Genomic DNA, 12,973 nt, shown 5'->3' with positions numbered 1-12,973 from the left:
AAAGACCAAAGATCATGTGCTTACATCCTGTGTTGTGTGGCATGGCAAAGGTGATGGAGATAGGTCTAAGCTTTGAAATTTTTAAAAAAAGCAAGCCTAATTAGAAGGTTAAGCTCCAACTCATTAACAGAGATTCATTACAAGGATCCCCACAACAAAACCACAAACATACTGTTCCTAAATTCAAAATGCAATGTTTTGAGCTAGCAATTAAAGGCCAAAACTGGAAGTAGATGTTCACTACCTCCCCACTCACCCTATTCAACAAGGCACTGTAAAACTGTCTTTCCCTGGAGTCTGCTTCCTGCCTCCCCACGGGACCCCCCCCCCCCACCTCTTAAAATGAGCTGTCCTGGGCACTCTAAAGAGATTGGCACTATCTGATCATCTTTATACTCTCTTCAGCCAAGGTTAAATAAATCAGAGTAAATCTGACACCTTGGGAATAAGAGCGAGGGCAGCCATTACTGGGCAGAGAGCCGATAAGTAAATGCAGCTCCCATGGCCGCCAATGCTGAGATGAGCCAGCACTAAAGGCATCACGATCTAATTCAAACCCGGGCTAAAGCTCTTCAAGCCAAGGTGTTGGGATGGGATCTTAGGAGAGGTGGAAACCACAGTGAGGAGAATATGAGGAACAAGAGGCAATGGCGTCTATCTACATAGCACAAATCCACAGGCCAGAGACATCTCCCCTTTACTTGTCCCCACTCATATAGCCATTCCCCCAGTTATTTTGAGACTTTTATCTGTAGAATTCATGCAACTGCACAGCTTGCCTGGAAGATGTCCAAGTGCCCTTTTACTTCATTCTTTGTAACCTTCCCACCCCCCAGCAAACCTCCAGTGATTGGGTATTAGAAAGCTCAACTTTCTTCCACTGAGCTGGACTATGCAAGGGCAACCTCTCGGGGGAAAAAAAATCTCTAGTCCCTGCCCTCAAATGCTCCCAGTTCTACTTTGCCTTTTAAGATGCTTCCTAAAATATCTTCTCAGAACCTTAGTCTATACAAGGGTTAGATTCACTCCAGTTGCTGTGCATACGTCATATAAGACTTTTAACATCAAAGCCTACCTATCTCAAGGAGCCTACTGAGGCAATGGAGCACAGCAGTTAAGAACAATGGAATTTGGAGTCATACTATCTGGGTGGAATCTCACTTCCACCCATTGCTAGATATGAGAAACTGGGCAGAAGACTGAATTTTTCAGTGCCTCAGTTGCTCTCTGTTTTGTTCTGTTTTTTATTTAGTATATAGGGAAGGATAGTGGGGTCCATTCCCTTGGTGTTAGTGAAAAGCCAATGTGATACACATGAAGAAACCTGGGGAATGCTGAATACACATGATTCAACACCGTTGCTTCCTTTGGGAAGGAAATGATTCATATTTTTCCCTCAAGTTATCTACGAGTTCTAGCATGTTATTATGACACAGGATTAACATTTATACTGTAAAGACTTCCTGAGAATCAGTTAGATAAACTCATTTCTAGGTTTCTGTTAACTTAGGTCTGGCATAAAACATCAAACACTACATACTCTCACTTACTGGACAAACCTAAAAGAGGTTGGTGAGGAACTGAGTATAGACTAGTGGGCAAAGGAAAGGGAGAAAGGAAGAACAATAAACAGGATGGATTCTGGTAAATAGGAGGAATAACTTCTGATGTTCTAGAGCACATTTGGATAACTATGGTTCACAACAGATAATTATATACTTCAAAGTAGCTGGTAGAGATGAGAAATAATAGTTATTTGAGGTGATACATAAAGAAATTAACCATTACACATTATATGCATGCACTGAAGTATCATACAGTACTACACAATTATAAACAATTATGTATCAATTTAAAGTAAAAAAATATAACAAGGTTTTCCCGATTAGCAGACAACTCCTAGAGTCTCAGAAACAGACTTTGCAAGACATAAGTCTCTTAGCCCTAGTAAGTTACATAATTAGTGGAAGTCTGTTTTAATGATCTTACCATGACTTTGTATGTTTTCCAGTGCCCACAAAGCAACATTTTGTTTATCTTATTTGTTTCTTTCAAATATCCCCTGCAATAGCACAGGAAAATGTGTCTGAGGAGGGAATGGCTTCTCCAGGGTAATCTAAATCTAGATAACATCATGAACATGTCTTTTATGTTTACAATTTTGTCCTTACAACACTGCCAAGAATCAGGATGATAATTTTAGTAGCAAGAAATCTGAGCTAGGTGGCTAGAAGGCCTCTGACAAGGTTTGAATGGGTAAACTCAGGCTCCAGGTTTGACACCCTAATTTAACCCTGCCTAAAACTATGAAACTTCACTACTGTTACCAGTTCTGAGACCAGAAACAGAAAAACAAGTCTTAGAGAAATGCCTCAGACTAGCATTCAAACCTCTTCTAAATTAAGTCTTAAGCTACCTCCCAGTCTTCTGTTCCCAGATCCCCCATGTTTAACTGCACTGGCTGATCACAGAGCCCGAAAACACAGCATTTCCCTGTCTTTAGGCTCTTGCTCAGCCTGGAGTGTCTTCTATTTTCACTGAACTCTGTCTTGCTTATCAAGAACAGTTTTAGTGTTTATCTTCTCTGAAAGTCAGCCTTGTAGCATTAAGTGAAGCTGAGCCTTCAGTTCTCACATTGCCACGTGCCTCTCTACATGAGCTAGGGTTCCTCTGGTCTGGTACCTAAGTAGATTGTGGGCTTCTTGAGGATGGGGCCTGGATCCCTGTGATCTGTTGACTACTCATCTCAGGCTCTCGTATGGAGGACACTTGGTCAGTGACCATGTTCACAATCTACATCGCTCTGCATAGAAGAGAGAAGCGTGGCGACCAGAAATCCTAGTTCACCATATTATAACAGCTTTCAGGGAAGTGGATGGGGAAGCTGGTTTGTCTGGGGTAAAAAGTGGCATCTAAAAAAAAACTTTAGGATGGAACAGGATAAAATTATGAAACTCTAAGAAGGTTTGATGTATTGGTTATAGACACAGAGTTCACTCAGCACCAGATTCACATGCAAGGCTAAAAGCTGAACCATAACGCAGAACTATCTCTAGGGAAGAAAACTATGCAGCGTGATGTTTTCAGAGCCATGGAGCCTGCTCCCACCTCTATGTACAGTGTGGAGAGGAAGCTCATTTAAAGCGTGGAGATAGTACAGATGGGCAATAAAGTCATAAATGGCCTTTCCTTATTGGTGAGTCTTGAAATGTGTGGTTGTGAATGCACTTGTTATAGGCTAGAAGGCTGATGGATTATTACATGCTTACAGGCTAGATTCATGCATGAGCACATATCAGGACTTTTGTAACAGCAGCTTAGAATCCCTTTGTTCTCAGCGATTGCCCTGGGCCCATTATGCCACTGTTTTTAGACTCATGGTCGGCTCCAAAAAGCTCACTGCATTCTCATCTTAGGAGTGGTTCTCCATTGACCATAGTCAGTCAGGAAGGAGAGCACGTAGAGGGCTGTGGGTGGTACTACCTGTGGGTGTCACATAAAAGCCAAGAGCATGAATCTCAGACACAGCATGAGAACCCTGAAGCAAAAGAACTCTGGACTCTGCCTTCTACACTTCCTTGATCATTAGGCCAGTCCTCTGTGGGAAGTAGGCTAGGGGCTTTCATTTCTATTTCACCAAGGTAGCCACTGACACCCAGAGAAACTAAAGAACTTGTCCAAGTTTCATAGCAAATCAACCCGACGTAATACACTAGAGGAGAGGCCAGAGATACACTTTCTATTGTGCATTTAATTAAAAAATATGCATATACTATGTAGGTAGAAGCTAGGCTTGGAGGATCACACAATCATGGCCAGTCTGGGCTACATAGAAAGTTTCAGTCCCCCATGGGAAGCACAGTTAGATTCATTTTCTAAAACTAAAAAAAATAAAATAAAATAAAACAAAAATTGGAATTTCAAAGACAGTAAGGGATTGGTCTTTAGGCTAGTGTCCTAAAAAGTTAAGTACAAGAGGATTTTAAAATACTGAAAGTAAGGAAGGGGAAACATTTGGAATGTAAATAAATGAAATAAGTAATTAAAAATAAAATGTTGACAGTTGAATTAGATATGCCTATCATCATTCCCCAACTCTCCCATAGTTTAAAATAGCTAAACCAAATTCCTATGCAGAGAAAAATCTTCCAAGGAGCCTGCAGCAAGGATTTTGACCTGTAAAAGACCTGTCTACGTTTCCTTTATGCCCACCTACCTGTTCTCTTAGAGGCTTTTTCTTCCATCGCTAATTATCCAATGGCTCTCTTGCATTTACAGACCCCCAAAGCAGGTCCGGTGGGTGGCATCAAATAGGAAACCCGGAGACATTCGTTGGTTCCTGGGAAGGCTGAGGAAGCACCCTTGTTAAGGGGTGTGTGCAGTGTTGAAATATTAGCTGCTGTACTTGCCAAAGAAGTTCCTGAGCCACCCAGAGACTTTTCTCTTCAGTCCAACCATGTGTTCACCTTGCCCCAAAGGTCAGTACTAATATTAACGAGCCACTGGAGAATGGAGAAATTAAAACCAGCTATTGAGGTGAGCAAGATCTGGATTTCTTTGGGACAAAGCTTTATATTTATCTGCCTTTAGTGCAGTATGGGCAAAATCCCTTGCTTGAAAGCATCTGGTAACATGAAGAAAAATGTGCATTTCCCTTGTCCTAATTAACCCACTCCTGGGATTTGATAGTTAGTCGGTAACTCCCAACGCATGGAAAAGCTCAAGGAACTGAATTTTAATTACAGAACTGTTTTTCTGATAGCAATAACTAGTGACCTTTAAGTCCTCTGGGGGGTGGGGGAGGGGCAGCCTACTGTGGCTCTTTGTACAGCCATGGAAGATGATGTCTCAAAGGCTGTGAAATTCTGAGGGTGTGTGTATTCCAGTGGGAATAGCTCTGTAGCAATTTTCGGTGAAAAAGAAAAAAAAAACCTTAGGATGCAAAGTTACAGTTTTCCTGGAAATTGGGCGATTCCTGTTAATGCTGTATCTGTGGTTTCAAAAAATAAGTCAAGAACTCATCGCTACTGTCCTGATTATTAATCCATTTGCTAAATATGTATTCCGTTATCATATAAGCTGGGTCAGAGATGGCCACTGCATTCAAGCTGGTGGTAATCTAGTGACAAACGGAAATCAATGGGGGTTGTGCACTGTGGTAAACACTGTGCCAGAATGGATCATAAAATGCGGTGGTGCCCACAGGAAAAGACCTAAACACAGAGGTGTGTGGACAGAAAATCAATTGTTTACCTGATTAAGAAGGGTTTAAATCTTGGCTCTACCACTTCTGTGAGGCTGAGACGAATTTATTCAACTTCTACTTAGCTTCAGTGCCTCTTCCTGGATTATCCTAAGAATGAAAGGACACAGTGTAGACAGGAAAACCGTAACTGCCTGCATCGGGAAATGATACTAACCTGGAGTTTAAATGTTCTAGGCCTCGATTTTGCTCATCTGAGAAATGGAGCCAAATGCAAGTCTGTCTTATGTTTTGAGTCAAGACAAATATGGCTATACAGGGAGGATATGAGGCAGTCTCCTTCCTCCAGAATCCATTAAAGCGGAGGCTAGTTAGGTTCTTAATTGCTTAACTGAGAAAGTTCCCTTTGCTACTGCCCAAAAGGACTGCAGGGTCTGCCGAAGCCCCTCAGCCACCGCCAGGGGCCGCTCACTTAAGCCAGAGTCCTGTTTGATCCGGATAGGGCGTTGGCTGAGCTTGTTTCCCCAGAGGCCTGCCCCTTGATAAAGGGACAAAATCCCATTTGTAAGTAACCAGGCGCATCAGGGGGTACTTTTGTAGTAGAGAAAAGCAGTCAGACTCGGGCGTCCAGGCCAGCGTGCGGCCAGAAGAGAAGGAGCCCAACCAGAGACGCGCCTCTCACCAGTTACTCTTCCCAGGTTTTGGTCTGGGTCTTGCTATGTAGCCCAGGTTGGCCTTGGATTCATTACTGACCCTGCCTCAGCTTCCTGAGTACTGGGGTTACAGGCTCCTACGATCAAACCCGGTTTTCCTACAGCCTCCACCTTAGTTCCGTCTCCCGCCTAAGAGAACTGAACTCGAAGTCCCGCCCTGCGTGCGTCCTGCCGTCGGAGGGGGCGGAGGAGAAGGTGAGAACGCCCGTGGAAACGCGAGAGAAGGCGGGGAGCCAGCTCACTTCCGGGCAGCAATGCATTCGCCCGCCTAAGTTTCCTTTGGGAAACCGGACAGTTTACCAAAATGCTGCGCGTGGTAAGCTGGAATATCAATGGGATCCGGAGTCCCCTGCAAGGCCTTGCCTGCCAGGAACCCAGCAGCTGTTCCACGGCCTTGCGACGCGTTTTGGACGAGCTGGATGCTGATATTGTCTGTCTCCAGGAGACCAAAGTGACCAGTGAGCATTTGAGAATCCAGGATCTCTACGGTGTTTTCCTTTTGATGCTAACCTTTGTTCTGTCTCAGTTCGCGTTTCGTTTTCCTATACTTAGAATCCTGCCCTTATACCCACCTGAAAGGCCTGATCCTTTTCTTCCGAAACACCCCCACCCCAGCTAGAACCCCTAATTCCGACTCCTGGCCTGCTTTCCCCGTTGAAACCCTCATACACAGATTCCCACTCGTTCTATAGCCCCAACTCGGGGCCTTGAATTTTCTCCTTTCATTCTCCTAAGCCAGACGCCTCAGTTTGCCATCCCTGCCCCACCTCAGTCCTTAATTCCCACCTAATCTCTGCCCTTAGCTCAGACTCTAATTTCTCCTTCCCATATCTCCAATTCCTCTTTTCTCTCCACCTCAGAGCCCTAGATTCATTCCTCTTTGATATCTTACCTCAAATTTAGACCTAATTTCTTCTCCCAAAATTCCCAGCTCGAATTCCCTAATTCCCTCTCCTACCTCCCACCCTTCCTTCAGGTCCCCAGTCTCCACTGCCAGTATCTGAGTACTTTCATCTGTACAAGACTTAGCCCTGATTTGCCCTCCTCAGCTTCCCTATCTAATTTGAATATCATTTTCTTTCCTGACTTTTCCATCTCTCTAGCTCTTGTCAACATAAACACTTCTCCTGTCCCCCAATTACAGCTCTGATGTATGCTAGCCTATAACTGTAATTCCAGTCTTTCATGGGTCCACAGTGCTAATTTACCTCTGACTTTATATTTACTTTTTTTTCAGGAGATGTACTGACAGAGCCCCTGGCTATTGTTGAGGGTTATAACTCCTATTTCAGCTTCAGCCGCAGCCGTAGTGGCTATTCTGGTAAATGAGGTCTTCTGGGGTATTTATGTTAGCATTGGTGATGGAGAAAAGGGGAGTGTTTTGGTATTTAATAAGAAGGTAATATATTTTGACTTTTCATTTCCAAAGCAAATGCTGAATAATTTTCGGTTATATGAAACCTCATATTTATGCACCGGAGTTTCCTTTTGGCCCTCAGAAGTATAGTAATGTACTTCTTCTGAGTTAATCGTATGAGCACTGGACCTTAACTGCCAAGGGTTCAAGTCCTGGCTCACTTCCTCTCTCTGTGTTTTCTGGCAAGTTACTTTACCTTTGTTTCAGGGTTTTCACCAAGAAAATAAGGATAATGGTTATTTTCTAGGCTCTCACAAGGGTTTAGACCTAGTCTTGCATGTGGTAATAACAATAGCTAATATTTCATCAGCATTTGCTATGTATGTGTAAATACATCATTATTGTTCTTGTAAATTATAACATTATTCTGTGGCTTTGTAAGAGGAAACTGAGCCTTCAGGGCATGCTTTAGATGCTTTAGACTCTTCAGAGCCATGTATGGCCCCTAAGTTAGGAGGATTGTCCTCACATTTTTGAAACAGTTAAAATTGACAACGATAACCAAAGCTGTTCCTTATATGGAGACACTTGGAGTGGGATAGGCTGTACAATAATATATTGGCTGTCAAACCCGTTCAGAATGCTCTTGTCCGTCCCCAGGTGTGGCTACCTTCTGTAAGGACAGTGCTACTCCAGTAGCTGCTGAAGAAGGCCTGAGTGGTGTGTTTGCCACCCTCAATGGGGATATTGGTTGCTATGGAAACATGGATGAGTTCACGCAAGAGGAACTCCGGGTTCTGGATAGTGAGGGCCGGGCCCTCCTTACACAGCACAAGATCCGGTAATAGCCCATATCCTCCTCCTACAAGCCATCACTGGTTCTAGTCTTTGTATCTAGAATATAAGGCCCATTCTATAGGTATGCAGTCGCTATAGAAAAGTTCCCAAACTTGCCTTCCTGGATTTTAGTCCAGGCTGGGCTGAGCGATCTTGGAAAATTCATGCTTCCTTCTGAGCCTTGTGTTCCCCTCTCTACAGAGGGAGACTGGCCTGGAAGAATAGCTTTTTAATTACCATAAGCTCCTCAAAAATAGCTTAGCAAGCACAGAACTCATTGCCCTAAGTTGGTTTCTTTCTAGGTATCTTATAGTCATGAATGGCAGCATTATCATCCAGTTTACCTGGGTATTATGCCCTCCTTGCCTTATCGAGAGTCCATCCCCCCAAGACTTGCTCATATATTTCTCCCAATCCCTTTTTTGTTCATTCCATGGATATCCATTAACTAGAAGCTGCATGGTGGGTGGCTATGAAGGGGAGACTTGAAACTGACCTCTTTGTGGGGCTCTTTTCTCCCAGCACATTGGAAGGGAAGGAGAAGACTTTGACCCTGATCAATGTGTACTGTCCTCACGCGGATCCTGGGAAGCCTGAGCGGCTGACCTTTAAGATGCGCTTCTATCGCCTGCTGCAGATCCGAGCAGAAGCGCTCCTGGCAGCTGGCAGGTATATTGTCAATCTAGACAGCCAGGTTTGGTTGAACACATCTTGGTAGCTGGACTGTGCCATGCTCTATGAAAGGACATGGAATTTTGTCTTTGAGGTCTTTTCTACTCTAGCATCAAATATTGTCGTAAGAACTGGGAGGACAGAGTAAAGTGACATGAACTCTAAGCCTTGTACTCTGGCCACTTATTCTGTCTCTTCCCTTACTGTGAACCTCAAAGGCAGCATGGCTCTCTGTTGTCTTTAGTCAAATACCTCTGAGAATCCCTACCCTGTAGAAGATCCTCAAGAACAAGATGAGGTGATGGTGGTAAATGCCTAGTTCCAAGGATATACAGGAAACTGGGAGTAGGTTAATCAAGGGGGACTTCTTCCAGGAAGTGGTATCTGAGCTCAGCTTTGAAGGGTAAGAAGGATGGCATTAGCTAGAGAGCATTGAAGTACTCGGATCATATAGAATGGTGTCAATATTGTGGCTCAGTATTTAGTTCAAGATGGGAGAACAGAAGAGGCGCATTGCTATGAATAATTGGTATCTAAGCCTATAGGTGGGAGGTAAGCCTCTGTGTGCTCTTGGCCCTGGTATATGGGACTCCTCTTTCTTTCTTTCTTTCTTTCTTTCTTTCTTTCTTTCTTTCTTTCTTTCTTTCTTTCTTTCTTTCTTTCTTTTTTTCTGTTTACTTTTATTGTATCTTTTTTTCAATTTTTATTAGATATTTTCTTCATTTACATTTTAAATGCTATCCTGAAAGTCCACTATACCCTCTCCCCACCCTGCTCCCCTACCCACCCACTCCCACTTTTTGGCCCCCGTGTTCCCCTGTACTGGGGCATATAAAGTTTGCAAGACCAAGGGGCCTCTCTTCCCAATGATGGCCGACTAGGCCATCTTCTGCTATATATGCAGCTAGAGACACAAGCTCTGGGGGTACTGGCTAGTTCATATTGTTGTTCCACCTACAGGGTTGCATCCCCCTTCAGCTCCTTGGGTACTTTCTCTAGCTCCTCCATTGGGGGCCCTGTGTTCCATCCAATAGCTGACTGTGAGCATCCACTTCTGTGTTTGCCAGGCACTGGCATAGGGGACTCCTCTTTCTTAATGTCCAGTTGACAGTCCCACATTGTGTTTTTCAGTCATGTGATAATCCTGGGGGACCTGAATACAGCCCACCGACCCATTGACCACTGCGATGCAAGTAGTCTGGTAAGGTTCCCTCTAAACCATAGGCCCCAGTTTTGTTCTGTTCACCCAGCCGTCCAAAACTGGGAGTTTGGCACCAGAGGTTGTTTCTTTTATGGAAAAAATAATGATTGGTTTGAGTATATATTCTTTTCATTCTAAAATTACATGTGATAATTATACATATTTATGGAGTACCACATAAAATTCTGACATAATAGTAAAATGGGGTGAATTGCTGTATTTGTATTCATCTCCTCAAACATTTGTCTTTCTGTATGGGCATTCAAAATTTTTTCTACTACCTGGTTTGAAGTATATAGTAAATTATTGCCAGCTATTACTATACTGTGGTGTGCAAGGCCTTTTTTCCTCCTCTCAAACTGTTCACACTATCCAGCCATTGTATCCCTTTCCTCCTGTCTCTCCTGGACTCTTGTGACAACTATACTCTGTTCCATGTGATTACCTTTTGAGACTGCAATGCAGGAATGATGTCCCATGGCATCGATCTTTATGGGCTTGCCTTGATTTTTGTTTTTGTTTTTTGTTTTTTGTTTTTTGTTTTTTGTTTTTTGTTTTTTGTTTTTTGAGACAGGGTTTCTCTGTATAGCCCTGGCTGTCCTGGAACTCACTCTGTAGACCAGGTTGGCCTCCAACTCAGAAATCCACCTGCCTCTGCCTCCCAAGTGCTGGGATTAAAGGTGTGCATCACCACTGCCCGGCTCTTGCCTTGCTTTTAAGTCTTCCAGTTCCATTCATTTTGCTGCAGATGACAAGAAAGATCTGTTCTTTCTGGCTAAATGGTATTGTACTCTGTATGCATATTATATTTACCTTATTTGTTCATTAATGAATATATAGGTTGCTTGTGTATCTGGGCTGTTGTAAATGCTACTGCAGTGAATGAGAGTTCAGTTGTTTCTTTGACAAACTAATTCCATTTTCTTTGCATATATATCTGAAGTGGGGTTTCTGGATCATGTGGTGGTTTAAACTTTTCGAGGACCTTCCATACTGTTTCCTAAAAAAGATGGCAATAATTTATATTCTCCCTGTTAGTACATGAAAGTTCTCCTTTCTCTGTATCCTTGTCAGCATCTGTTTCTTGTCTCTGATAAAAACCATTCTAACAAGGCTGAGAAGGAGATGCTACTAACTGTACTGAACTTGCTTCCCATTTCCCCAATGATTACATTAAACATTTTGTCATATACACATTGTACACTTGTATATTGTCTCTTTTTTGAGTTTCTTTTCAGATTATATGCCTAATTTTTCAATCAGACCTGTTTTTATTATTCAGTTGTTTGAGCTTCTTATATGCTGTGGCTATTAATCCTGGTCAGATGAGTAACTGTTTTCTCCTGTGTCTTTGCTCTGTTGATTGTTTCCTTCACAGTGTAGAAGCTTTTTAAATTTTATGTAGTCCCACTGAAATACTATTCTAAAGTAATTTTGATTTAGTCTTTGATTCAATAGACAGTACTGACCTTACCTTGACCTGGCCCTGGCCCATATGCTGGAAGACATGTCCAATCTTGCTCATGGACCCTAAGCCTTCAGTTTGTGAATAGACTATTCACAAACATAAGAAACATTGTTGTCCAGTTCAAATTGGTGTCTTCAGGGTCGCTGTAGCATCTCTAGATAGGCAGACAAATACAACAGCCAGATTGCAAAAGGTAGCTAAATTTTTAGGGGTTGGTAGAAGCTTTAAGGCATGGGGGACTTCATGTTTCATCCTTTTATAGAGTATTCTGGGAAGGAAGGTAAATGGCAGGAGGTGGGGCTGCAGAGTCCTTTGTGGGCATGGTGAAGATTTAAGGACAGCTTTCCTGTTTGTAAACCAGCCTTTTACCTCAGGGCGCTTTCTGGTTAGATCCCTGTCTCCATTTTCATCCCCAGTGTCTCTGCACACTCTCTTCCTCGACCCACCAAAACAGTTCTTTTCATCCTAGCTCTTTTCACTCTTACCCAAATTAGCAGCCACCCCCTCTTCCTTTTTCTCATGTGAGCCTTCATTCCCTCTAAGACAGTGTTTCTTGAACCCTTAACTGCATATTAGAGCAAATATATCAATACCTTAATACTACACCAAAACAGTGCAATCAGAATATCTTATGTGTAGAACCAGTGTACTGGGTTGTTTGAAAAGTCCTACGAGACTTTATCATGCACACAAGCTTGAGAAACACTACCCCCAGAAGAGATACAAAATTCCTCAACTTGACCATTCTCATTGAAAGGAGTGCTTTGCTAGAAAAACAAGCTGCCTGCTTTTTCTCTGCTCCCATGTGAACTCAAAAGGTGTGGGGATTTCTCCTTGCCTCCTGGCAAGCAGGCAGCTCTTCAGAGGCAGTCACAGATGGAGCTTCTGAGCTATAAAGTGAGGTTCACATAACCCTGTCCCTGTGTTCAGTGAATTTGCTAGAGCAAAGTAAGTACTCAGACAGCCACTGTAACTTATGTCTAAACTTACCTAAAAAAGAATATTGAAAATGATGTAAACAGGCAGTTAGATGAAGAAATACATGCAGAAGAAGGTCTAAAGGGGCCCTAAGTGTCAAGCTTGTATTATTCCTGTGGAGTGGGGTAAACCATTTTCCCAGTGCACGTAGGAGTCAGTCCTCGTTTGTCTTCTTGTACCTGCATGTTCAGAGGCTCACTGAGCCTTGTTTTTTGGGCTTCCTGGAGACTTCACTGCAGGAGGATAAATGTTGAAAGTAGGATATGGAAACCCATCATGGTCTGTGGAGGTTTTTCATCATTCTGTCCTTAGTGGTTCAGGCACGGAGCCTCTGGAATGGGGGTCTTGTTTTATTAAAATGGGTTGTTTTAATTCAATATATTCTGATCATGGTATCCCCTTTCTCATCTCCCAGATCCTTCTCTCCTCCCCACCCATCCAAATGCATGCCTTCTTCTTTTTCTTTGCAAAACAGGGGGAAAGTCAGAATAGAACAAAACAAATAGAAAAAAACAGAGTAATAGAAGCAGAGAGAGAGAGAGAG

General features: G+C 42.9%; 2 protein-coding genes across 2 annotated transcripts in view; one reads left to right on the top strand and one right to left on the bottom strand.

Annotated features, from left to right (window-relative positions):
* The window catches only part of Pfkfb1 (6-phosphofructo-2-kinase/fructose-2,6-biphosphatase 1), a 98,208-nt gene extending 92,725 nt beyond the window's left edge, over nucleotides 1-5,483 (bottom strand). The window contains exons 1-3 of the mRNA XM_021187310.2: nucleotides 5,421-5,483; nucleotides 5,254-5,353; nucleotides 4,217-4,348 (exon numbers count right to left, since the gene is read on the bottom strand). Of these exons, the coding sequence (XP_021042969.1) occupies nucleotides 4,217-4,244 (28 nt within the window). The 5' untranslated portion in view covers nucleotides 4,245-4,348; nucleotides 5,254-5,353; nucleotides 5,421-5,483. The remainder of the gene's footprint in view (nucleotides 1-4,216; nucleotides 4,349-5,253; nucleotides 5,354-5,420) is intronic.
* Nucleotides 4,461-12,973, top strand: part of Apex2 (apurinic/apyrimidinic endodeoxyribonuclease 2) — an 18,578-nt gene continuing 10,065 nt past the window's right edge. Inside the window, exons 1-6 of the mRNA XM_021188106.2 lie at nucleotides 4,461-4,536; nucleotides 6,021-6,374; nucleotides 7,154-7,237; nucleotides 7,934-8,114; nucleotides 8,633-8,779; nucleotides 9,914-9,983. Coding sequence (XP_021043765.1) covers nucleotides 6,221-6,374; nucleotides 7,154-7,237; nucleotides 7,934-8,114; nucleotides 8,633-8,779; nucleotides 9,914-9,983 — 636 coding nt within the window. The 5' untranslated portion in view covers nucleotides 4,461-4,536; nucleotides 6,021-6,220. The remainder of the gene's footprint in view (nucleotides 4,537-6,020; nucleotides 6,375-7,153; nucleotides 7,238-7,933; nucleotides 8,115-8,632; nucleotides 8,780-9,913; nucleotides 9,984-12,973) is intronic.

The sequence above is a fragment of the Mus pahari genome, chromosome X (assembly GCF_900095145.1).
Source record: "Mus pahari chromosome X, PAHARI_EIJ_v1.1, whole genome shotgun sequence".
Lineage (NCBI taxonomy): Eukaryota > Metazoa > Chordata > Mammalia > Rodentia > Muridae > Mus > Mus pahari.
This window is presented reverse-complemented; position numbering and strand designations above follow the sequence as displayed.